Raw genomic sequence first — 27738 nt, forward strand, 5'->3', positions numbered from 1 at the left:
TGACCCTGTTGCAGTCGTCATTGGATACCACAGAGAACGGAATGCCCACAGGGAGGCAGGCTGGTTCACTGCTGGACCATGCCAAACGAACGCTGCATTGCTGGCAATGATAACATCTCATCTGCTATGCAATCCGATGACGTAGAGAATCGCTAATGCCGGCATGTAATTCAATTAGGATTCCTTTTTTAAAAATTGTTTAATCGCCGTCCCCTTTCTCTCTCAGGCAATGAAGGCATTTCAGCCATAAATCTAATTTGAGCTGCTACAGGATCTTCTTTGGATGGAGCTCCAATTTCCTAGGTTTTACTATTGTGAGAACATTGGATGGTGTGATATTGAAAAGGAATTGTGCATACCTCATATACAAGGTCATGAAAGTCCCTTGGTATAGTCTTTTTAATGATTGTCAATTTTGTTTAGTGTCCACCAAATGAATACATTAAATCATTCACAAATGTATAACAGGAGGGTAAAGTATTTAGGCTTTTCTGTTTGTATTATTATCAGGGAAAACTCCACCTCGAGCTGTACTAAAATTTTAAAAGTGATCCTTAACTGCAAGTCCAGGATGAGTCATATCAGTAGGGGGAACCCTTAGTTAAGAGCTACTGTTCTAATCTTCCAAGGTAAATGTGTCAATGTTTAAAACGGAGCTGAACTTCCTGATTTAGGCTCGTTCATTAAGAAATGCAGCTTGTTTGACATCAAATGGACCAACAAATTACACCATGTAAAATGGGACACTATTTTAAATGTTGCCCATCTTTTAGTTGTCTCATTAAATACGAATATTAAAAGTATATGAATTTCTACAATTTATAGTTAGTTTGAAGTTAAGTCGTTGAAGTTGAGCTATAGGTGAGTTGGTTGTTTAGCAACAAAGCCAACGCATGTGCAACTTTGGGGCAAAACAGACAGGGTTGGTTTAGATGGTTGACAATATGTAAACAAATACATTTGCACAATGAGGACTTCTCATACATCGTTGCAGTTGTTGGCTAGCTCGCAAATGTTAACCATATTGGAGTTGACGTGACAAAACACCAACTACATGGTATCAAGAACAAGATTTAAAACGAGCCATCTACGATTCCCCACATTGCAGCTTCTTTTCATTGTTGCTGGCCATCTCGTCACAACACAGACTTCTGCCCCATTGAAGTGTGCGCATCGTTTGTGACGTTGTCAGCTAACCAGTCTACGGACATTTTAAAGGATTGGCCCATGTACATTGTGTAATTTACTGATGGTCCCTATCTAGCCCCATAGGGATATCAAATGTCAAACCAAATTGACCACTGTCCTGACGATAGGGTTGCGAGCAGCTGCACTGCAGGTCGTGTTATGTGTGCAGGATTGAAATCAACCCAAGAAACTGTTTCAGTACCCTTCATTCACTGAAATACTATTTTTTCTTATCTCACAAACCTCTGTTTTGGACGAGACTAACATCGATTATCTTATTGTTAATTTAGTCACTAGAATAAATGTTTGACTCCGATGCCATATAGGCCGTTTTCAAAACAAGACGTTTCTTTTTCGGGGCAGTCGCTCTTTAACCTCTTAAAAGGAACAAACCAAGTAAAAATATTGGAGGTAACAAAGATGGCTACATAATCAGACCACAAAATAAGTTTAAAATATTTAATTTGTTTTAAAATATACATCAGTTAAATTCAGAAAAAATGAGTTCAGTTTTAACAGTCTTTTGTATAATTCTGTCCCAAGTAATTTTTTTGAGAAAAAAAAAAGAAAATCACATGATACATATGACCATGGAAGCATACACTTACATACAAATCAAAAGGAAATCTACAAAGCTATGAATGAACAGACACTGCATCAGGAGAGCGATAATATGCAACCAAAGAACTCAACGGAGCACACTTTTCTTAGTATGAGAAAATAATCTGATTGACACTTAACTCCATGCAAGACTGCTAGACAGGGTTTGGTTTGGGACCGACAGGTACCAGACGGCAGTGTGTCCGCTAGAATCAAATGATAGGTATTACAGTATTGTTCCCCAATAAGCACAATCACACCGTATATTTTAAATGGCAACCTCCAGCCAAATAAAAGTCCTGAATTAGGTATGTGTATTTGAGAGTATTTAACGTGTATTTCATTCATGTCAAAGGGATCATTTGACAACTGAACACCATAAAAAGGAGATCTGGTGAATAATAAACAGCAATGGATGCATACATTGATGTGACAAGACAGCATCTTTATTAGTATTCATGAACCATCTCATTGCAATAACACCGCCCTTGGGCAGGGACTGGCTTTGTCACCTGGCAGAAATGAATGCTGAGCGAGAGAGAGCACAAATGCAACTTCCAAGCTCAGAATGTATGATTACACTATAAAATCCTGCTTCTGTATTCATATGTAGAGCCGGGGTTTTCTAAATTGCATAATGTAATACTTCACGCTCCAGTTAGTCAAATATCAATATTTCCAATAAACCCTTGGCACTGTGTAAATATTGTATTGGAGACAACTGTGACTGGCTGTTTAAGTCATGCTCTGACTAAAACCTACACCTTCAAATTAACTGTGAGCTACCGGTTAACGGTCACCGTCACAGAGGGATTATCAGTGTGTTTATTACACCGCATCAGATAAGAGCGACGAAGCGGACATTTTTCAACATTTCAGACTAAATTTTATAAAGCGCCACATGACTGGAGCATCCTGGGAAGGTGACCTTGGATCAAAGAAGCAATGTGTCGGGCAGAGATGTGTTCAATTATATTCTTGAAAGAGGAGTCATTAAAGTTGCAGGAGACCAGATGTAAAGGCCTATTTATAATGCAGAGTAAATTAGAGCCCCGCACATTTTATCCTCTTTTTCTCCCCCCATTTCGATTTTTGTATTTGCACAAAACCTTGTCTACAGCACATCTGATGAGCCCATTAAATATTAAAAATGTACATTTCCAGTTTCAAGACCATGACAGACTACCATTCCTCCTTTCTCTTTTTGAAGTATTAGAGGCCTATTTCTGAGTGTAATAAAACATGAATAATTTAGCCAAGGGTTGTTACAACTATTAATTACGGGCTATTAACAGCACATCTAGACATCATGGAAAGACCAATAAGCAGACTAAGCAAAAATAAAATAGCTAAAATAAAAATAAAATGTTTAAGGCTGTAAATAGGTGGAGTGAGGTGGATTTCTGAGCCCTTAGTCCCACGTCCTGGCCCGTCACACAACGGAGTTGAATTATTCAGGGATCAGGAGTGAAAGCTTCCAACATATTGGATACAGTATGTGGAGAGCCTTTTATACCGGGATATGGAGACTCATCTCACTCAGGAGGGAATACAGCTCTCAAATATGACCCCAGTGACCGGCAGCGGCACAGTACTAAACAGAACAATGTTTCCATTTCCTTGATATGTCTTGTACTTCTTGGTCTAAGGACAGAGATTTTAGGGGGGACTGAAACCCACATCTACCAGGTACAGGGCAGGCTCAAGAGACATCGAGGAATATATATATATTTTTCTCCAGGTGGTTTCTGTGTTCCAGCATGCACTGCCTGCCAATGGACTTGAAATGATATTACACCGTCATCAGCCCATAGAGGGTGGCATGAACACATAATACCAGACGGATTAGAGTCTGACACCATGTGGACACGAGCATGTCTGAGGGTTGAGAAACACCGCACCAGGCGTGCAACTGTATCCTGGATTACTGCCTTATAACGAATGCAACTGCAGAGCTCCCACTGTGAGCGGTCAATCTAGGACCAATAAAACAGCAGGACTGTATCGTAGACTTCATAACCACACAATCAAAGAGCTGTTAGAAAGGGCAACAAAAATAAATCACCCCCCCCATCAGTAAATCATCCTTATGTACTAAAGCTACATAGGTTGAGTGTCAGATGCTGAACAAATGGAATTAAAATGAACATAAATTCAACATGGCTGAATGCAGAACACTTAGTCAATTGAATATAATGGACCAAATGAAAAAAAAAGTACACAAAATCAATTCATAAAATCACAAAAATAATAATCTCTTGATTAATTAATAAATATTCCCGATCCATATAAAAAGGCATGTGGATGAAAAAGTAACTACAGTGAAAATAAACGTTACATACCGCAAGCCATTTATCAGATCCAGGTACAAGTATGACATCCTCGGTGAACGCCCACAATGGAGACTGAGTAATACACCAAATCAAAATGCTTTCCTGGTTAGGATATTGTCAACGCTACAATTACCCCAAATCTCATCATCAACCAGCTGTCATACCATACAGACCTTTTGCCTTTCATTATTCCTGGTCACTTAAGATGGTCTGGACACATGTACTGTAGCTGTATGAGATACAAATACATTACCCACAGAAGTGGTACACAATGAGAATTAAAGGCATCTTCAAGGAGAATTACTTTCACCCAGAACCCAATGAATACTTGAAAAACACATCCACAAAAAATGCCTGGAGATGGATGGCTTGGTTCTTCCCGAAAAATACTGACTCCATCTTTCATGCCATATGAGTCTTCCATTGTAATACCCCATATACAGTAGAGTTACCAATAGTACTACCGGCCTGTTTGTTTCTTGAAATGAAAATACAGTGATGACAAAAATCCAATGACAGAACAAAAGTGAAATGATCTTCAATTATAGAGCCAATGTTATATCTCCGTATCTAGTTCTGGAAATAATATTTACACACAACAATGACATGAGTTGCCCTCTGAACACAGAGCTTCAGGTTATAGGGGTGTAACGGTTCACCAAACCCAAGGTTTGGTACGTATTGCCGTTTTGGGGGTCATGGTTCGGTTTTCCAGTGGGGAAATGAAATCAATTGTTGTTTATTTAAGAAAATACAAAGTGCTGTTATTCCTGATTCCATATATGATCATGAATCATAATACCTGATGAGAGCACAACCAGGAATATCACTTTGTATTTTCTTAAATGAAAACACACGATTACTCATCAACACTAAAATAAAGTGCAATATGCATGTAAAATCAATATGTAAACATGGCTCAGACATTGTATAGGCCTATGCTATAAGGTTTTCTTACAAGGAGAAAAACATGAACACTTGTGTGACTCTCATAAAGGGGGCCTGTCTGTAGCACGCTACTTGTCATTTGCCACTCCAGGGTAATGTGATGGGCTGTCACTTAATAAGTAGCGCTCTGTCGCCCTGGAGGCCCATCAATCTGTAGTAAGCGCAACACAGGGTGGGATTGGCCAATTCATTGACAACTTCGGTTTTTAGATTGCTTATATATATAGAGCTGGTACTAACTACCCGTTGGCTGAAATGGGTACGAGAGGGCAAAGATCGTAATGTTGCTTGAGCACTTTCACCAGGTGCTGAAACCCCTAATTTTCTCAACCAATGAAAATGGGCGCATATCCACGGCTATAAACATACACGTCGCTCTTGTAGTTTCTTTGGCCGGTCAGAATCAGCTGTGAAGGGTTCCTTGAATGTAGAGGAGAGACGAAGTTGTTCTTTTTTTGGTGTTTTCCGTCTTGCTCCGGTGGTAGGAATACTGGGGTGATGTTGGCCTAAATGTGTCAACATGTTTGAGATGTTGGCAGCTGCATAGGCTCTTCTCGTTGTGCAGCGGCGACATACTCTCCCTGTCCATCGCTGTTGTAATCTACTAGGAAGCAAACATTTTCCAAAACTGGAGATTTAAACGATGGAGAATCCTCCTGGTTTATCGACCACACCACTCGCCATACAGAACTAGTTCCCGGCTGCGCCTCACAAAAGGACGGTTTGAAATGCACAAATTAAGATAAGAATTTTGATTGCAATTTTGAGATATATATTTATTAATTTTTAAAAATGTATGTATTCATTTGGGTACACAGTGCGGATCGAACCCAGGTCCCCGTACAAACCGGTTCAGTACAAATACGTGTACCGTTACACCACTAGTAGGTTACTCTAGCTCAGAGAACACAAATACATTGACTGTCCTAGATTATCATTGTCATAATATCTCTATAAATAGTTGAGTTAACACCTCTGGCATAAAATGGTCGCTTAAAAATAAAGGCCAAAATGTAAATTATTTGAATGAAGTAGTGATTGAAGAAATAATAAAAGTGAACAAAATAAAATAAAATCTATGAATACTGTATTTTTGTTATCTAGAAAATAAACTTTAGAGTGAGACCTAGAATTTCTGGAATCAAGGGTGACCGTCCTAGTTGTTGTGTGGTGGACCAATTTCAGAGAAGAGAGCCCTTAAGAGTGGGTGCTCAACAAACCAGTGCACACTGCAGGAAATTCAGAGGGGGATCAGAACAGAACATTTCTAGGCATTGGGGGTTACAAACCCCCTCAGACAGAGAGGGATAGGCACAGAGTCTGTGTGGGGGTCCAGTCCACAATCCACCCCAGACAACAGCATGCACTTGCAAGTGCTCAACCTCTCCCCCATTCATCAATGGAGGAAAAAGTTCACATGTCATCAGATGCCTGCATGACGTAACATTTCTCTAGGGAGGGGGAACACAAATTCAGAGCAAAAGAGAACACAGGAGGGAGAAGGCAACGACTCCATCCACATTGTCTGTTTTCCAGTCCTGCATATCAACGATCATCTCAAATGATGAGCTGAATCGTAGCTCCATCTCGGCTGTTCCATGAAAACACACTGGCTGGATGTTTACACACAGGAAATGACACGGTATGGCTATATCCTGGAGTCGCCCTTCTCCTCCGGCAACAGTTCGGAGTGTTTGAGAGACAGAAAAAAACGAACCTCCTGTAGGACCCTTTGTTCTGCTACTGGAGAGGTTTGCAGCTCACAGTGGCAAGAGAAGAAACGCTATGAACTTTGCCATTCAACTGGCAGGCAGGCATTGCACAGTTCTCCAAAGAATCCGTTCTTGAATGTAGTTATTAGAGAATGTGCATATTTCATGACTAAACTCATGAGAGACAGCAGCGCGGACAAAGGTAGGACCAACACGTAGGTATGTTGGTCGACTCGAATCATCCTTCCTTGCTGGTAAGATAGAGAGCCCGCAGAGAAGAGTTAGTCTGTCAGACGACATATGAAGTGAGAGGAAAAAGTCCCCTAGGTCTCAGTCCAGCAGGTTACCATGCTCTTGTGCCCGAGTCAGGCTGTCTTTGCGGTGCAAGTGGTGGACTCCCATCCTCTTTGGGCTCTTCAGGGGTCGGCCGGAAGTGGAGGAGTTGGACGTGAGGGGAGGGGTGTTCTCTGTGTAGTCCTCTAGCCCGGCCAGGACCCTGGGTACTATGACAGGGAAGTCCTGGGGCAGGATGTCTCTCTCCTCTGCAGAGCTGCCTACAGACCCAGTCTCCTCCACAAACTCATTCCTCTTGGCCTCCGCCAGGCTGGTCTCCACAGTGATGGCCATTGACACGGTGTCGCCACTGGCGTCGTCTTGGTCGTTGTCCAGGGCCATCAGCAGCTGCTCGCTCTCCTCTGTGGAGAAGTCTGCTCCATAATGTCCCCTCCTGTTGCGGAGGTCAGCCATGCTGCTGGTGTCAGTGTCCAGGCTGGACTCTCGGCTAGCTGTCCAGCTGCGAGTGGAGGACCCCTCCTCCCCGTCCGAGTAGGCTCCCCGTAGTGCCCCCCTGTGGGATCCCCCGCCCCCTGGCTTGCAGGTCCGGGTCCTCTCCAGGTCCTTGACTGTCTCGCTGCTGAAGGAGGTGCGGTTGACCAGGGTGCCCTCAGAGGATGGTGCCATCTTCTCCACAAACATGCGCTGCCAGTTGGCCAGCAGGTCTTCCTCAGAGCTGCCTGAGCTGGCGAAGGCACTGGGGGGCTGAGGGGGGCTGCTGAAGGGGCTGGACTGACTGGAAATGGGGTCTGCTGTGTCCAGCTGAGTAGGTGTGCGGCAGGGGTCACGATGCCCCCCTCCCCCTGAGGAGGAGGAAGCCCCAGAGCGCCAGCCCCCGTCCGACACAGCGGGGCTGTTGGGCACAGTGCGCTGGCGCTCGTTCTCCTCGTCATTTTGCACCAGGCTGAGGGAGATGGCCTGGCGCGTTGCGTAGGTGCAGTTGGGCAGGGGGCTGTTCTTGGGGATCTTCACCTTGTCATCCGAGGAGAACTCAATCACCTTGCGGCCGGGGTAGAGGGGATGGGGCGGAGGGGGGGCTGGGTAGGGGTTGAGCTTCTCAAAGGCCCCACCACCCTCCTCTCCTGGCTGGCCGTCTGCTGACAGGCTGCTCTGGCTCCGACACATTCCGTTCTGCTGGAGGAGCTCTTGTGCCTGGTTGCTTTGGGCTGGGACTCTGCTGCTGTGGCGGGGACCCCCATTCTCTCGACCCCCTCTTCCTGCCTCGGCCTGGGGCCCAGTCATGTCCACATGCACAAACACGTCCTCTGCCTGGGGTCGGCCTGCGCTGCTGCTGGACTGGGCAGAGTTGAGCACCAGAGGCTCAGGCTTCTCCAGTACACGGGCGATGACGGAGGTGGGCACCACGTCGGCAGGCGTCAGGCTCATGGTGTCGGAGTCCTGGCCCTGGGCCCCCTGGGAACTCTTATCCGGTAGACTGGCCTTCATGTGCTTGTTCACCATGTCCTGCAGCTCATAGGGCAGCTGGAAGACAGAGGAGACACAAACATAAAACATGACATCTGTTCCACAGACAGGCAAAAAAAAGACCATGTCAAAATCAAAAAGTTAAGGGCTATTTTAAACTAGAGTCCCGTGGTACACTAAAAGTACTACATATTACAGACGTAACTTGTATAAACAACATGGCACCAAATAATGAGAACTCCTCCCAACTGCAATACCTCCCAATTCCCTCCATTAAGTGGAACGACTTTAAAAACCTGCATCTCACAAGGGCTGACAAATCTTTCTCGACTTGCGCTGTAAAAGCAGCTGGTGAAGCCACTAAGAGCTCGCAGTGGGACTATTTACAACCTCATGTCAAATGCAATGAGCCTTAAAACTTTACCTCGTAACAGAGTAGCTAAAACGTAGCACTCATAATCACTCCTATGCAGGGACTTTGTGCTCCGATCCAAATTAGAAAGCGGCACATCTCAGTGGGATACGAGTGGAGTCAGTATTGTCAATAGTTCCAGATTATTTATAAAAGAGCTGCTATGATCCTGTAGTGGATTAGCCTCCCTGTGTAAAAGCAGTGAGTGACACTAACACATGGCAGCCAGATCAGACACGACACTGGGCTGGCTGTCTGATGCCGAATATGTGAATGGAAGAGAACGCAGGGATCTATCTGGTGGGTTGCCTTCAGAGAGGACTATCTCAACCTCAATCAGCGCTGTGAAGGAGACTGTCTCCTGCTGCCTTTCTTCCCTGGCAACCAAATGTCTCCTTGTCCCCGACTCCCCATTCACAGGAAACGAATAGCAGAAAGAATGAGAAAAAAAACAATCTCTCACCTCTAATGAGATAACTGAAGGGTGGCAAGAAAGAAAGAGAAAGTGAGTAGAGAGAGTAAAGGGGGAAAAAGGCAGGCATCTAGGGCCCTTCTATCACGGTAATACTGCCTGTGAAGAGGCAGGGCAGAGATATTGATTTGTGGAAAATGGGCAGAGAGAAGAGGTGATTCCACAGCACCCACACTGCCTGATGCCCTAACGATCCTGGTGAGCAACGATCGGACAGACCGCCCTCCTCCCGTTCACTTCCTCTGGTCAGCCGGGCGGGATCAATTAAAAAGCACAGGGCTGCCAGGATGACCCCTGAATTTTATATGACATACCCCTGACCTCTGGGCCAATTACATATAGAGAGCTAACAGGCTCCCTAGAGTCATAGGTCATAACCAATGATGTATATATACACTAGATGACTGACTGACAAGGAGTGCTGTGTTGAAGCCACTGCGCCTCCATCTTGGCACTCACATTTGTAAAAAAATAAATAAAACATTTTGGAAGGTATAGAAATGCATTTATTAATGTCTACATTTGTTTTTTCCAAGTTTATTCTAATAGACACATTAATGCATACTTTCAAATTTTATAGTTTGAGCTAAACATATACAGTGCATTCGGAAAGTATTCAGACCCCTCTACGTTTTCCACATTTTGTTACTTTACAGCCTTATTCTGAAATGGATGAAATTGGTTTTTTTCCTCATCAATTCACACACAATTCTCCAAAATGACAAAGCAAAAAAAAGTTCTGAAATAAAACTTTTAAAATACTTAGATGTCAAATTTACTTAAGTTTCAGATCCTTTACTCAGTACTTTGTTGATGGGGAGCGTCACTTCACAGTTATTTTCAGTTCTCTCCAGAGATGTTCGATCAGGTTAAAGTCCGGGCTCTGGCCGGGCCACTCAAGGACATTGAGACTTGTCCCGAAGCCACTCCTGCATTGTCTTGGTTGTGTGCTTAGTGTCGTTGTCCTGTTGGAAGGTGAACCTTTGCCCCATTCTGAGGTCCTGAGCACTCTGAAGCAGGTTTTCATCAAGGATCTCTGTACTTTTCTCGGTTCATCTTATCCTCGATCCTGACTAGTCTCCCAGTCCCTGCCGCTGAAAAACATCCCCCACAGCACGATGCTGGTTTTTGCTCTGACATGCCATGTCAACTGTGGGACCTTATATAGACAGATGTGTGCCTTTCCAAATCATGTCCAATTAATTGAATTTTCCACAGGTGGACTCCAATCAAGTTGTAGAAACATCAAGGATGATCAATGGAAACAGGCTATACCTGAGCTCAATTTCAAGTCTAATAGAAAAGGGTCTGAATACTATGTAAATAAGGTCTGTTTTTTAAATTTGTAATACTTGTGCACAAATTAAAAACCTGTTTTCACTGTCATTATTGGGTGTGTAGATTGATGAGGATTATTATTTTTTTTTTTTACTTAATCAATTTTCTAATAAGGCTGTAATGTAACAATGTGGAAAAAGGTGTCCGAATGCACTGGTATGTAAAAAAGATTCTCCTAAAAGTATACTTTTTTCAAAAGGTTCTAATGTTAATATCCCCACTACAACAACAAATACATATGTTTGTCCTTTAAACATTTAGTCGATTTACGTTAATTCTGATGCTGTTCCTTCTGGGACGTGACAATATGGCCAACCGGTGGCTTCAAAGCCTCATTGGCCAATACATAATATCAGCAATCCAAGGTTTATATACAGTACCAGTCAAACGTTAGGAAACCCCTACTCGTCCCAGGGTTTTTCTTTATTTTTAAAAAACTAATTTCTTCATTGTAGATTAATAGTGAAGACATCAAAACTATGAAATAACACATATGGAATCATATAGTAATCAAAAGTGTGTTAAATCAAAATAGATTTTAAATTCTTCAAAGTAGCCACCCTTTGCCTTGATGACAGCTTTGATTTGTTTAACTCTTTTTTTGGTTTTGATGTCTTCACTACTATTCTACAATGTAGAAAATAGTAAAAAATAAAGAAAAACCCTGGAATGAGTAGGTGTTTCCAAACGTTTGACTGGTACTGTACATCACTGGTCATGACGAGCTAACAAGCAGCTATGCATCACGTCCATGTGCACACAAAGGTACTGTGTTTTAGAGCCTCAACTAAAGACGCACTTTTTTGCTACAGCTATTGCGTTACATTATTCAGTGAGTTAGAGACCTTTTCAGGGACCATTCTTTCCTATAGAACACTGGCTGTATTATTACAGGCACTGCAGGCAATCACCGTGACGTAAATCTGCACGGGCCCATTGATGGCCACAGTCATGGTCATTTTACACACTTTTGTATTAACTGCTTGTGCGCTGAAAATGTTATCAATTAGCATAAACGCATCAATAGAGGGCCAGTTTGAGGCAAAGTGGGCATACTATATATGGCATGATGCCTGGGCAGACAAAAGCTGAGCTTTCTCATGGAACAATTACATGTGCAGCAGTGTGAATTGGTGCTCACAGACAGCCAATCCACTCTAGCGAGTAGCCTCAGGACTGGGCTGCTGGGCAACTTCTGCAATGCTGTATAATTGACTTGTTTCCTTCGGCAATCTTCAGAATTCATTAAATCTCCCACAGATGGCTGCTGCCCGCCTGATAAGATGATTTGTATACACAGCTTCGTTTCAGACCACCTCCCAGGGAGCAGCGCATCTGGACACAGGATGACTCAATGCTGTCTGTCTCTTTCTGCCCTCCTGTCTGTCTGCTTGCCTGTCCTTGTCCATTCTGCAGGATCTTTTCCCAGGAGGACGCCGTAACCATGGTTACCCATGTTGCCCTTTTGGCGTGCTTTCATCTGCTGGTGTCATGCTTCCTCTCCCCCTTTCTGATGCTCTCCTAATGGGTGATGACTGTCAAGGGGATGTTTCCTAATGGTTAATGCTTTGATTTTCAAAAACGTGTCCTTGTCTTCCAAGGCACTTTACTTGTTTTGTTTTGAGAAAAATAGTTTGCTGCAACAATTAGACTTGTACTGGGTCTACCGACTGAGGTCTAAGAACTACCAAGTTCCGCTCACTAGTTTCTTATCTAAGTCCTAAGTAGCTTAGTTGGTCAGAGGGTGATGCTGGAAACACCAAGACATTTGAAATTCCAAGATGCTTCAAATGTATGCACTCATTGTACCTTAAGTCGCATGTGTGTGTGTGTGTGTGTGTGTGTGTGTGTGTGGGGCATCTGCTATGTGGCATATAAATACACAAAATCAGTCTCGCAAGCTCAGGGGGGGAAATTGCTGGCTCACTAAGGGAAGTCCATACAATCAACAAGTGTTTGAACAGGCTGCACAACGTGGATGCCTTTGACTACTTGAGCAGTTTAAAGAAGATCATGTGAAATGTGTGTTTAAGTACTAAAGTTGCCTTTGGCATAGAACCACCAGGTAAGCAAAACGCTCATGACAAATATAGGAGAGCATAAAATAGTTCCCTCAAAGTATAAATAAGCTGATCACAAAACAAGGGAATACATTGAGGCATGAGAACAGATCTGCAGTTTGAGGCAGGTTGTTAGGTTCCACAGCAGTAATCCTGGCTGCCACACATCCTGTAATGAATTACGGCAGGACGGAGATATATTTCTGCTCAGATGAATTATACTTCTCCTAAAAATAGCCCTGGCTCCTGGCTGCCTGTCACGGCCCTGCGGCGACAACCTGGCTGGCGCATCGGTAGTAATAGTCCTCCGGAGACCAGAGTATCAGGAATTAAGACGGCACTGTAGATGAATAAACTAACTGAAGGTGTTCGAGCCGGCAGGTAGCCCTGTGCATCAATGGACTGGAGAAAAGACCCTAAAGTCACTAAGCCTCACCTCCAAACACAGTCTCTCATTTGATAAGGGACTGGTTTGTTAAAGCACAGGTAGTGTTGGACTTTGGCACTAAAAGGGAAGCTGCTCATACTAAATGTATTTATTCAAGAGTCTCAGGGAGTGAAATAAGAATCTAATGGATTGTACACCTGAGAAAAACATTTCATCTAAGAGAAATTCATAGCACAACACTTTGAAATGGATTTGTTTATTCATACGGACTTCAAGTCCTTTGTTAGCTGATGTGCTGATTACCCAGAGCTATTGTGGTTTAATAGCTCTGATGAAAGCCAGTGTTGAACTTGGTGGCTCTTGATTTAGTGGAGAGACATCACTGATCACATTATGGGCCAGAACCCAGAGGTGAGAAGAGCGACTGAGGTGCTTCAAGTTGTCATTGGTCAATGGCACGTCCAAACTAAGAAAGTATTTCTGGTATTGTATATCGTCCACCTCATAGAGTTGATTGGTCACACACACAAAGGCCAGGAGCTGTGATAAAGCGGCCAGGCAAATCTCTGCTTTTTTTACCCTCCCCCTCTTTCTACTCTCTTTGTTTCTCTCTTTGCCTAGTCCTCTCTGACGCCAGGGTCAGACAAAAGTCCCCCAGGCGACCGCTCTCCCCCTCTTTCTCTCTCCCATGTCCAAGAGTGTCACTGCGGAGGGCAAAACAAAGATCTAACAGTGCCACCATGACAAGCGGAAGGCGTTTTATATATATATATATATATGAGATGTAATCATTCACATCATACGATCAGAGCTGTACTTACATCTGCAAACTTGTGGTTCCTGAAATGGGACTTATTGCACTTCAAAAGCTGCACGGCCAAATTGCAATCTTGCCGATAGCGCTCCTGTCAGGGAGAAGAATAGAACAAGGGGTGAAAGGGTAGGGGTATGGAGAGAGAAAAGGATAACATTTTTGTTTTAAGTTAGAGGTATTCTGGAAACGTCCATTTCTCACAAAGCACTTGGACTTTGATTCTCAGAACGGTGGTTGAACTGTTCAAGGTCTCAATCTTACACACACATACACACACACACTGTGGTTCTATACATCTAACTTCATATTTGGTATGAGATAACTCAAAGAGGGACAGTGTGACAACACCCACGTTCAACTCCTCCAGCTTGTCGATGGTGTTCTTGGCGTCCAGGAGTTTGTTGGTGAGCTCCACTATCTCCTGGTCCGTGGTCTTCTTGTCTCTCTCCACCTTACGGAGCTGCAGACGGATAATGGTGGTGGGATGCAGAACATTAGAAAAGCAGCGTCATGCATCACTGGCGGAGGGATAACCATAGCCAGCACTAGCTGCAGGACTCTATGTTTAGGTAAGCACACATGGGGATTTCCTCATTGATTACAGCTAATGCCAGTCTCCTCCTCCAAAGGCTGTTGCTAGCCACTCAGTGCAGCGGTGTGTTGAGAGAGAGAGAGAAACCAAAAAAAAAGTACAGCCGCAGAAAATGTCATAAAAACCAATCGATGGCACATTATGAAGGGACAAAGTGGGAGCTCTGGGTCTGAGTCTGTGCCGAGTCACCCTAATAATGCGGTTACTCCCTCTCGCACTCACGCCATACGTTTGGGGAATACAATAACCTAGAACTGCAGTCAAACAGCTGGGCAGGTGACACGCCGTTGTATCGTTAAGAGAGCCAGTGAATGGCTTCCGTTAACATCCAGCTATGTGAGTCACACTAACAGGACAGATGGTTATGCAAAAATCCATAATAGGCAACAATTGATCAAATACTCTGTAGCTTCAACACTAATATTAACTGATGCGTCATTATAAAAATCAGGATTAAGGGGATTTCAGAGGTACCACAGGAATAGCTTGTGGTGCTGATTGGCTATGGGGAGTGTTTTTTAAGTAACCATGACTTCGCCAACAAATTGGGATTGCTACAGTAGGGACCTCACACTATACGTGCAATATTTCTCAAGTTTTAACAGGGGGAAAGAAAAAGTAGTTTCTCTGGGCTTCAGTACGTTCTCTCACAGAAAACAATCCCTAAACCGCTGAGCTGGAGAACTTCCAGACCAATTAATTGTGTGTGCGGATCCAGATGCTGTGACTCCTCTGTGTGTGTGTGTGTGTGTGTGTGTGTGTGTGTGTGTGTGTGTGTGTGTGTGTGTTAACTAGCAAGCAAGCACAGGCCCAGATCATTGCATTAATATTCACCACAGGCTCATTATTTGTTATTTTTTAATTGAACCTTTATTTAACTAGGCAAGTCAGTTAAGAGCAAATTCTTATTTACAATGACGGCCTAGGAACAGTGGGTCCGACTGCCTTGTTCAAGGGCAGGACGACAGATTTTTACCTTGTCAGCTCGGGGATTCAATCTAGCAAACTTTTAGTTCCTGGCCCAACGCTCAAACCACTAGGCTACCACCCCCACCCCAAATTAGAGCCTCCAGTGAGCCCACTGTGTGGGGTTTGGATCTGCACTGACACCCTGTGAACAGCTGAGAGAGGCCTGGACCACAGCTGCTGTTCTGACCATCTGCTAACACAATATCAACATCATTATTGGTGAACACACCAAGCACAATGTCTTACTTTGGGGGGTGGGTCCTCCCTGCATCTTCTATCTGACATTGTCCATTTACTAGCTAGATGTAAGACTGAAGCCTGCACGGAAGTGAGCACTGAGCAGCTCTGTCCAGTTGTTTTAGAGGTCGTGATCGATCGCGCAACATGATTGGACTATGAAAATAGCTAGATCCAATCCTCAGAGGGAGAGGGTGTGGTCACCACCACTAAATCACACTTAGTAGAAAAGAGGAACCGTCATTCATCGGTCCGTAGAGAATCAGTGAGAAAGGGAGTTACTGAGCGACATATAGACAGAATGAGACCCAGACTGCATCTCCTGCTCCACTGGCTGCCATGTCAATAATTAACCAATTCGCTTTACATATGCTAAACTGAAGAGGCTTCCGAGGAGAAATACAAAATGCACACAGAAATAAGCCAGCCAGCCACTGTGATGCAGAGAGACAGTTTGACTGGGCAATGCCACATCCATAAAACACCAGTGATCTCTTCTACAGCCCATTGAGCTGTAACACGCCTATGGTAAAGGGGATACACAGTCCACACCGTCCTAATATTGAGTTGCACCACCTTTTGCCCTCAGAACAGCCTCAGTTCGTCGGGGCGTGGACTCGACAATGTGTTGAAAACTAATCAACAGGGATGCTGGCCCACGTAAGACTCCAATGCTTCCCACAGCTGTGTCAAGTAGCTAGATGTCCGTTGGGTAGTGGACCATTCTTGATACACACAGGAAACTGTTGAGTGTGAGAAAAACCCACCAGCGTTTCAGTTTGACACACTGGTGTGCCTGGCACCTACTACATTAACCCGTTAACAAGGCAAGTCTTTCGTCTTGCCCACATACGCAATCCATGTCTCAATTGTCTCAAGGCTTAAAAATCTTTTTCTTCACCTGTCTCCTCCCCTTCGTCTACACAAATGGAAGTGGATTTAACAATTGGCATCAATAAGGGATCATAGACTGTCCAGGTGAAAGCTATGTCATGGAAACAGTTCCTAATGTTTCTACACTAAGTGCACAGAGAGGTGGGGGACTTGAAAACTAAAAGTTTAAATCACTGGGCACACACACCCAGAGATACACACAATCGCCCGGCCCAACCCAGCCCCCATGCATAGGGGCCATAGCAGAGCTACACAGACAGGATGATGACTGCGGGACATCTGGAGCAGTTTGCCAGGACAAGACAAGAGGATGGGGAGACTTTCCTAGTTCAGAGGCGACAAGCAGAGCAGTAATGAACATGACAACTGCAATAAATGCTCAGGGGGAGGATGGAGGGAGGGAGACAGGAGAGAAATAGAATGATCACGCAACTGCGTAGACCCAGGTTTGACTGATAGCAGCCTGATGATGATGAGACAGCCCGTCACGAAGCAGCAGCATGAGAGAGAGGGAGAGAATGAGAGAAACAGACAAGAGAGAGAGAGAAAAAAAGAAAAGAGACGGATGGTGAAAACAAAAAGACAACACAGAACATTTTGGTCTCTTCTTTTGGACACTTGGCGAGATCTCCCGTGCGTCATCGGCTAATATGGTTTCTGATTGCGAACTCCTCTAACGCAGCACGTCAGAAAAGGTTGAAATGGGCCCGTCATTTAAGCCTGGACTGTTAGACAGTGGTCCATAGGCCTACTCCAAAGCCACACAATCAGAACCGGGAAAATTGCATCAATTTAGGCTTAACACAAAAATAATGGAATCCACAAGGATGAGGAAGGATTTGTGAGCTGTGTGCTAGGGACGGCGGCGAGGACGCGATAATTCGATTCAAGGTTTGCAATTCGTTTAATAATTGAATCCAAAAATGTACAAATGCAACCATTGTGCAGGTTAAATTAATAAGCAGTGACCGACAACAATGTCTGTCAAATGCTGTGAAAACGTGTAAAGATTTGTTTTCCGTCGTGCATCAGAACAACCAGTAATTGGAACAATAGATGGCATACTGTGAACGTTTTGAGTTCAGCCAAGTTCCACGGTAACATGCAAGAACTCAAAAATGATGAGAGTACTCAAAACACAGACATCGTTTTAACTGCCTATCCCTACTGTGCATTTTTTAAAAAGGCCACCGTTGACAAGGTGACTGTGGGGGTCAGAGCATGTTTTGGACAGAGTAATCCTCTGCCAATTGCAAAGAGATTACCTCACATCAGGGCCAGCCTCACTCACTCACACAAACAAACCACCTGTCCCAAACACAAAGCGCCAACCGGCCCATCAGTCCTCGATCCGTCTGTTTTCCTAAAGCTACCTCCTCTACAATGACAATTAACAGGGCTGGACTGAAGTCAGAATCAGACAGAATGTTTGCAGAGTAAATCTGTGGTGTGAATCCAGTCTGGGTAGGGCTAGCCTGTGGGTAATGGGCAGTCAAGGGGGATGGCTTGTAGTGGTGCTCAGATCACTTGCCATGCGGAGAGTTGGCAGTTGCACACTACACCAAGCAACATCATTTATTTCCCTGTCAGTGTAAAACAGAGCAGCTTGAACTTAGATTTTGTCACACAGCTATCACAGAGGGCAGGGGATCGTACCACAGCCACCAGTAAAGGATCACAGCAAACTATTTCGACATTAGTCAATCTACATATTTATGGGAAATTAATATTTGGCCAGTGGGAATGTTTGCTTTGACTAAATGTGATTGGATGAGAAAGAATAGACATAACGTATGCACACGCATACACATACTACCAACAGAGACGGGCTAATCAAACAACCATCACACATGTGTAAACAGCAGCATACATATTAGAGGACATAGATGCATACTTTATGTCCTGACACACAATATCTGATTGGTTGTATGGTTGATGAGTCGTATTATAATCATCCAATAAAACGTACAGCATCATACATAGGTTACTATGTTTTAAAAGGGACAGTGTGAGATTTGACATTGCGGGAATATGTAAAAGTGTCTCTGCACATAAAACCCCTGGTTGTCACCTAGTGTGGTTTCGGGAGCATGTGTGAGCTCGCGCACACAGACACACGTTTGCCTGGCGTGCTGCCTGGGGGAATAGCAGAGCTGTGGACCTTCCCGTGTCCCAGAGGGGCTATTAGAGACATGGGTGATGGAGAGAATTGACTTCAAATGAAAGGCCAGATCATTCTGTGCTAATTCCTTGCAGCACTCTGCACCACAGAACCTTCCAAAAGAGACCCTGCGGCATAATTAGCTGACAGGTGTGGGATAATGGCATAATGAGAGGGCTCTTAAATAAAAATACATTTAAAAAACACACCGCTGTATGGGAAAGGTTCTTCCCCAATACAGAATAACTCCACTGACCTGGCATGCTGGGAATCTCCTTCGACATAGAAACCTTTGGACGTTGTAGTGTTTGCAAATCTACAATACTTTTGACCAGGGAAAGGTCAAAAGGAAAAGCAGTATTTTGGGAAATTGAGTGCAGGTTAAGTTGTGTGTAAATGTTTCCTTTCAAAAAAAGTAGTCACCAGAAGAACATGAAATATTTATGTCCAATGAACACCTATAGATAAGCAAAGAGGGCAGGTGGGAGAGTTGAAAGGTGAAAGGTTACCAGGGAATGAAGCTTCTCCTCCAGGTCCTGGTTGGCCCTCTGGGAGGCGGTGTAGCTGTTCTGCAGTCTGTGGAGGACAGAATGTGTCTCAGTTAATAGTACCGTGTCTACAGAGCTGAGCCCCATCCAGATAGAACACGTATTGGAAACCCACAGATGCTATTGCTGCAGAGACTGAGAGACAGAGCCCACTGGTACAGAACGTAGCACTGCAGTAAAATAACTTGTCAACCACTTTTCTTTTTCAGTGCAATCGCCCCCCATCATAGTTCAGATTACGCGGTTGTCTTCTCTTGTGAGTCTTGTCTGGTTGTCAAATGAATAATTCAAATTGCCATATAGACCAGAATTATCTCCACAATGAGGCACCAGAAAACAGGCAAATCCTGCAGTACAAGTATGCACGCAGTTATCTTGGCAGTCACATCCATGCACATTTAGTTCACTTTATCTCCATTGCTACTCAACAGCAGCACGGTATGAATCCTCTCAGACTTAATGAAGCCATCAGAGTTTTGCTCGCTCCGGTTTTCAACAGGTTAGACATTCGGAACAAATTACGAGAGATGGGAGGAAAAGGGAGAGAGGGGACTGTATTAAACCCATTTCAATAGGACCAATAGCAATTACTTTCCAACTATCCACTGCCTCCTAAATTGGCTAGATAAATTCCTCAAAAAAGTGAGAGGTTGTATATTTCATGGAATGCAATTATGGAGAACATTTTAAAAAAAGGGCTAAAATGGCAACATACTCATTTTCCACATAGCTTTGCAGGACATGTTTGAGGTATTGATGTTCCTGTTGTGTAGGACCCCTGATTGTGCACCACCTTCATCAGTCACGCTCACACTTTGTAATGGTGAGCAACAGTAAAGAGGTGTGGTAGTCCAGAAGTTCAGGGCACTAAAGTGCGCCACGCCTTAAGCTTTCAGTAAGCGTGAATCATGATAAACTATGCTCAAGTCAACTCCCTTTGAGACTTTTTTTTTTTTTTTTTTTTTTAAACCAAGAAACAGATGTTTGGAGAGAAAAACATTATTTAAAAAAAGGTCTCATCACTCCTCGGTCCATTGTTAAATTACAAATATTTCCTTTGTATGGTTCAAACCCCATCTCACAGAAACCTCAGAGGGTATGAACGCAGGACTGGCATCTGAAAATCCAACACCTGAAATCCAATAGAAGTCTAAGAAGCACACAAATGATGCTCACAAAGCACTCTGCCCGTCACCCTTTCCACCGAGAGGGGATTACAAGGCCAGAGTCTAACAGCCGGAGTTCCTCTCCGTGGTAGTCAGGTCTGCACCAGGGCCAGGCTCTAGCCAACTAGTTTAATTTCCTCTTTCTGCCATGAGCCATGCTGGGTGCTCATTTGACCACGCAGACGTGAACGTGTCACAATAACTGCTGTCCCCGGGCCAACTGGCCACGTGATTGATTCATTGATCAAACAATATTGCACATGGACACGCGCACAGGTTTAACCTCATCTATATTACAACCCTGATGCAATGACACTAAATCGCTATTGTAGTGTCCAGGGTGATACCAGTGTGTATCAATGGGATTCATAGTACAAAACCTCTGGCTTTTTAAGACATATTTCCCAAAGGGCTGTCCTTCCCAATAACACCAGCATCTCTTCTTACCCCCTGTCGCATTCCTCACTAATCATAAAAGGCTTCGCTGCAAATCACCGCCAATGACTTTCACGGTCTTTTCCCCCAATCAAAAGTGAATAGACGTTTGAGCAAAGCTCACAGATTCCCACCGAGACCACAGCGGTGCCCATTTACATTTGACATTCGAGTCATTCAGCAGACGCTCTTATCCGGACTTACAATATTGAGTCCATACTTTTCGTTCACACTCCCGCAGCATTTCAGGGTTTCAGAGGGTAGACATTGATTGGACTTTGCGCTGATGGACTTCAAATTGGGGAGCGCAATTACAGTCACCTGATGGCTCTACTAAGAAGTCAGATTGAATAGTCTGGCAGCCGTAAACGAATCAAACTAAGTCCTCAGAGAGTCACATGTGAATGCTGCTAATGGGTCTGGTAAAGTAAATAAATAGCTAAATAAATAAAAATGTGTCGTAATTACAACAATTGGCTTTTCATTCCCAGAGCCTTTTCAGAGATTGATCTCTGAAAACATCTGTGTAACGGTGCTGCCCGGTGATAATCATAGGACATACGAGTGGAGCACACTAGTTAACTGATGGTAATCCAATTGAACCCTTATCTTTGCTGAAGCTGTATTTGAATGTGTGATCATCTAGTACGGAAATGCAGATGGACCATCGCACAGGCATGTAGCCTCATTCTGTGATTTATTGATGGAAACACTGCAGGGATAATTGAAAGTGACTGGTTGCTCAGAGCGAAAAACAGGAAGATTCCTCTTGATTGGAGATAAACTGGGATGATTGCTTTTGAATGTGACACACACAACACACGAGATTTGAAATGAGCAGCAACGTGGTTTTTCCCTGGAATCTTGACTTAAACGTGCATCTTCACATTAAATGCAACCCAGAGCCAAAGCATTCGTAACAGTAAAATTAGCAAATCTATTTCTCCACATGCATGTGGACAGCGAGATAAAAATGAAATGGCACATTGACATATAAAGCTATAGGAAATGTATTCCGAAAATAATTCAAAAGCAAGCAACATATTTAACGATTAAAATGCTTAAGAAACAAAATGGCAACCATTATCACCCGACAGCAGATATGGGAAAATGTGTTGCCGCCAAGCTTCAGCCCTGTGTCCTCCCTCTGGAGGAGTTTAGGTTTCCTGTGTGTGGTGGTGGGAAACTCATCCATCATTACCATGACACTTCCATAATAACATAAGCTTTACAATCTCATTGAAGTGAGAGAGTTTGTCTCAAATGGTGGATTATGCATACCAACCATTACGCACGTGTCATTTTGGCCTCTTTTTTAACCTGTACTTAAAACTCACAAATTAGGAGCAAAACAAAATACTCAAATCTATTTTAAATTGTTTTGGGGTTTTTCAGGAATCAAAGTGCACATTTTCCAGGCTTTTCAAGACCAACTTCCGTTAATAAGCTTTTATCGCTAAACTGTGAACGTTTTAAATCTTTATTTAACAAGCTACAAAGTTGTACACAGGTGGGACTGGGCCTGCCCCTTTTCTTCAGAAGTAACTTGATTGACAAGCAGATGTGTAGAGTTTGATTTATTAACCAAAAACTGAGAGGTGGGTTGCAGGTGTATTGCCAGGGAAAGCAGGAGACACTTTTAAATCAAGAGGTTCTTCAACAGCGGAAAGATTGAAAGAAAGACAAAATGATAGAAGAACCATAGTTGTGTGCCCATAATGTGGTATAGAACGAAGTCAAGAACATAAACTACTAAAACGTTTGTTCTGGCTCAACATTCAGGCTCTGAGTTCTAACTAAAAAAAGGACTGGTGGTCATGTATTGTAGAGGAAGGCCTGACGTTGTCACGAACTAGGGCTGACAGAGGAAGTATGGCCGGGCGCTGAAGAGTCCTATGGTAACATCCTCCCATTGAACAACGTTCTGAAATATAGACACATCATAGATAAAACAGCAGAGACTTTCTGGCATCTACATTTTTTCCATGTGGCAGAAACTTAACAAAACTCCCCCCAACCCTCCCCCCACCCACCCCGCTCTCAAATAGACGATCCAACATGCCCAGAGGTTGAAGAAATTAAAGTAACAACTAGCTGCATAATCAGATGCCTAAGCTCTCATTAATTCAACAGCTTTGATCAGATTCATTAAAAATGGATTGCCGGGGAAGGTATTCATTTCATCTTTATGTTTCCGAAAAAAAGTGAGGTTGGGAGAGGAAGTGAGTGTCCGGTGTAACGGAATGAAATATTATCCGTGTCAGGAAGTGGCAAGAGTGCCTCCCATAACATTGATAATGGGCTCAGGAAATGAGGGAGGTTACACTCGTCACCTGCGGAACTTGTCTCTCATCTTCTCCAGGTCGTCGCGCGTGCGACCCATCTCCCCCTGCATGTAGTGGCGGCTGGTCTCAAACTCTGTCTCCATGGCCTCCATCTTGTGGGTGGTGTGGGAGAGCCGCCGGCGAAGCTCTTCATTCTGCTGCTGTAGGATCCTGGAGAGGAGAGGGAGTGGTAGAGAGGTGAAGGTGGGTGGGGGGGGGGCAGTCAGCCCAGGTGCAGTGGAATGACTCACAGACAGTACTGTATTCACACATAGTGACTAGACTGACAAGACAAACAGAGAGCCATGGGAACTTGCTTCAACCACAGAACTCACCCAAAATTCAGGGTCACAGTCTATTCACAGTTTATTGAAAATAATGTCAATGGGAATAGAGAAAATTCATAATTAACAACTACGATTAATATGAGGGGTAAATGGCATATATGTGAAAGAAAGGTCCATGCACATGAGTGAGTGCATATTTATGACAGAAAGTATGCGTCTTTTCTCTGTGTGTATGAGAGAGAGCAAACACATGGTTGTCCACAGCACTCGTGTGTGTGTGTGTGTGTGTGTGTGTGTGTCGGGTGGCTGCCTGCCTTTGTCCTAGTGTGTCTGTGGAGTTTAATGGGAGCAGCTGTTAGGACGCTGGGGGGACGGAGCAGCTGCCATGGGACAGGACACATCTGCCATCTGCCACAACCCACTGTCCACAATCCTGTCACCACACCGTGTGTCGCACTATGCAACATCCAGCCACCCACTCACTCACTGCACACTGATTAAAACCACTATTTTCATGGTCTCTGTCCTACCGGCTCAGACAGATCCAAATACCTAGGGTACCGCTCTGCTGCATGACAGCAGTTAGGAGATATATTTTTTTTGCTGCTAACTACAGTCCACCGATGTATGTTTAAGTAAGACTTCCAGTGGGCTCAGATTAGGTTGTGAGAGCCAGGCAATTGATCGGCAGACGGGGGACCACAACAGGAGCATCCAGGTGTGTTACCCTGTCACAGGGTGTTATTGGGTGTGACAGGGTGGAATGAAGTTAGCCCTCGCACCGCTATCGGTTCCCCCGTGCTGCATCTGCAATAGTCAAATGGGACATTTTCCCCCACCTAACAGCTGGCAGACACAAAATCTTTAAAATCGACAAGCTCCCGTCCAAACTTCCAGAGCAACAGGGTAGTCCTCTTCAAAGTTGACAGCTCCGGAGGCGAAGGAAGGAAAATGCCCACGTGTATCCTACACATGCAGACACACTTTGCCAACCAAAACCAGGGCGACTCAAGAAAAGAGAACATCAATAATTCATGGTATGTTACGGTTGGTGGGGCGGCAGCAAATGTTTTATTCTATAATTACACACAGGATTTCACCGTCTCTGCACGGTTCTGTTCCGTTTTGGCTCTTTCAGGGCACGGGTTTGAGGAAAAAGGCAGAAAATTGGTTTTTGGCACAGTCTGTGGGTACTACCCTGTACAAGTTTACTTGAGCTAAGTATGTGTGCGCATACACACACACACAACACATATGTTTATGCGGATTATGACATGAGAAACATGAGCTCAGATCCTATTCAGATCACGGAGAGTGGGTGTGTAAAAGAAGCCAAGCTTATGCCTTACGTTTAAAAAAGAAGAAGAAGCAACAAAAGGAGCGTAATCCACTCTGCTATGCTGTAAATACACATAAGCAGTGAGGGGAAAAAATGTACATTAATTATACGGTAGAATACACGCTTTCACAGAACTGCTGCTGCTAACCAATGCACAGTGTGTATAAAAGCAAGGCGTGGCTACCATTAGATCTAACCTGGATGATTGAGCATTACAGTGTAACAGCAAAGGCAAAATGAGCATGTCACAGCATAAAAGGTGTCTTGCGATTACAGACTACCCAGAACCGGAGTGCACTGCGGTTAGGGTACTTTTTTAGGCTGTTACAAAACACCTCTAACAGCCTTGCACATCGAGATGCTCCCCGGGAGCCAAACAGGAGGAGTGGTAAATTAAGGCGCAATGGAAAAATAACTGTGGTAAGAGAAAATAGATATTCCCAAGCTTTCAGAAAGGATTTTGATTTTGAGGTCTTTCAATTCACTTGTAAAACACATCCTTAGAGGTTCAGGGGTTTTACGTGCATTACACCAGGGTTGCCCAAACTGGTGACCTTATCTACACGTTTTCCCTTTCTTGTTTTAAAATGGTTGGACATAAAAGACTGCAAAAACACCAAAAGTATTCCCACACATAAGACAGATATACACTGAGTGTACAAAACATTAAGAACATCTTTCTAATATTGAGTTGCCCTTTTGACCTCGGTATCGAAAGCGTTCCACAGGGATGCAGGCCCATGTTGACTCCAATACTTCCCACAGCTGTGTCAAGTTGGCTGGATGTCCTTTGGGTGGCGGACCATTCTTGATACACACAGGAAACTGTTGAGCGTGAAAAACCCAGCAGCGGTGCAGTTTTTGACACAAACTGGTGCACCTGGCACCTACTACCATACCCTGTTCAAAGGCACTTCAATATTGTGTCTTGCCCATTCACCCTCTGAATGGCAGACAAACACAATCCATGTCTCAAGGTTTAAAAAAAACATCCTTCTTTAACCTGTCTCCTCCCCTTCAACTACACTGATTGAAGTGGATTTAACAAGTGACATCAATAAGGGATCATAGCTTTCACCTGGATTCACCTGGTCAGTCTGTGTCATGGAAAGAGCAGGTGTTCTTAATGGGAAACCATTTCTGACAAAACTATTGTGACTTTAGTTGGACTTTTCTGACCTTTTCCCATTCAGAAGAGTATGGTGGAAACAACGGGAGGGAGAGAGGAGGAAGATCGGTCTGTCAACCCATGTATTGGTAATCCCATTCATCTGAGAAACAGTCCTCTGCAGCATACGCAGTAGATGAACAGCCACCATTCTATAGAACAGCATGACAAAACTCCACTACCGCTGGGGAGACAGACTCAGCTCTGGCCTATGTGGAGACTTGAGGAGCTCTAGGGCAAGAGTGGGTGACTGGGATGGTAATGATTAACAGCGGCACTCAGCTCAGGTTGTATTCAGTTAGTCAGACACAGAATCATTCAACATCCCACACCAGCGCAGGGGCATCTAGGCCAATCAGTGACATTGCTTGTGTGCCACAAAGGAGCTTATCAGCATTTACCACCACAAGGAAGAGAAGGGGGGGGTCCAACAGCAGCTACGTCAGCGGCAATTCATTAAGCATTGCTGCCTGATGATGCCCACACACGTGGATGGTGGCCTGACTATATTTACCCTTTACATCTCGTTCACTGACACCAAAGGGAACTTCACTGTAGCGTACCAGAGCCAGCGCTGGGCTAGACTTTACTGCAAGAGGCTAAAATGACACATCAAACATGCACCGTCACACACGCAGCTGATAGATTTGGTAGTAATTAGCCGACTATAGGGATTCTTTTTGGGAGAGGAAGTGGAGCGGAGGAGGACCACAGGACTGCTGGAGGTGAAAGTTCGAGCTGTAATTACAACCAGTGTTCCGTCTCTGTACTAGTGGCCAATCCTGCACGGCTGGTGGTAATGGACTCCCCCCACATACTCAGAGCTGCTTTCTCTCATTAGCTGTGTGGAGTTTTCACAGCTGGGGGAAGGAGGGGGGGTTCCAGAAGGGAGACGCCACTGATCACATCGATTCACTTTGAGCCCAGGCTGGGGTGGGAGAAGGAGGCGGCAGGGGGGGTGTGGGTGACGGATGTTGGCGCTAACAGCAACCTGCTCCTCTTCCACTCTCGCTCGCCCACCTGCGCAGCACCCTTCCCACCACACCGCAGGGGCTTGTCATCATAGCACCATATGGCATCAGCCATGTCTCTATGAACCCTCCCTCCCCTTAGCATTACTGACGCAGAAGCTGGGCGTCTGAGTGTGGCCTGCCCGGCTCCCTCTCCTCAGGAAGTGTCTAGACGGGAGCAGCTGGGGCTCCTGGGAAGGGCTGGATGTGGCTTGGTGCCAACCTGGCCGTCTCCTATAAGCAGCCTATCTACCCAGTGCCAATCAGGTCACGCCACCCGGGGCTACAGCTTCCCACACAGTAGACTGATCTATACAGTACACACTGAGGTGGTGTCAAAACTGGGCTCAAAGTGAAGCAGGCAAATAGACACAGAAACCCATAGCCAAAGAAGTCATGCTGAGATTCACTGTTTTCTGTTTGTTTAAACTGTAAGTCAAATTTAGTATTTTCAATCCTGTGGCTGAAGCATTTCTCACCAAAAATACAGCACATATTTGTCAAAGCATAAGTAGATTATAAAATAATTACTTACTTGATCCTGTCTGCATCTGATAAGGAGTCCTGCAACAACAAACATCCTAT

The 27738-nt window shown here is 44.3% G+C and overlaps 1 protein-coding gene across 6 annotated transcripts in view; it reads right to left on the reverse strand.

Moving 5' to 3' along the window:
• Nucleotides 1-1633: 1633 nt before the first annotated feature.
• The window catches only part of tjap1 (tight junction associated protein 1 (peripheral)), a 78783-nt gene continuing 52678 nt past the window's right edge, over nt 1634-27738 (reverse strand). For all 6 annotated transcript variants that reach the window (XM_042323513.1, XM_042323516.1, XM_042323514.1 and 3 more), the window contains 6 exons: nt 27689-27717; nt 23359-23520; nt 19386-19452; nt 14376-14483; nt 14031-14114; nt 1634-8596 (listed from right to left, as the gene is read on the reverse strand). In XM_042323513.1, coding sequence (XP_042179447.1) covers nt 7112-8596; nt 14031-14114; nt 14376-14483; nt 19386-19452; nt 23359-23520; nt 27689-27717 — 1935 coding nt within the window. In that variant the 3' untranslated portion in view covers nt 1634-7111. The remainder of the gene's footprint in view (nt 8597-14030; nt 14115-14375; nt 14484-19385; nt 19453-23358; nt 23521-27688; nt 27718-27738) is intronic.

This window comes from Oncorhynchus tshawytscha, linkage group LG06 (assembly GCF_018296145.1).
Source record: "Oncorhynchus tshawytscha isolate Ot180627B linkage group LG06, Otsh_v2.0, whole genome shotgun sequence".
In the NCBI taxonomy this organism is placed as follows: domain Eukaryota; kingdom Metazoa; phylum Chordata; class Actinopteri; order Salmoniformes; family Salmonidae; genus Oncorhynchus; species Oncorhynchus tshawytscha.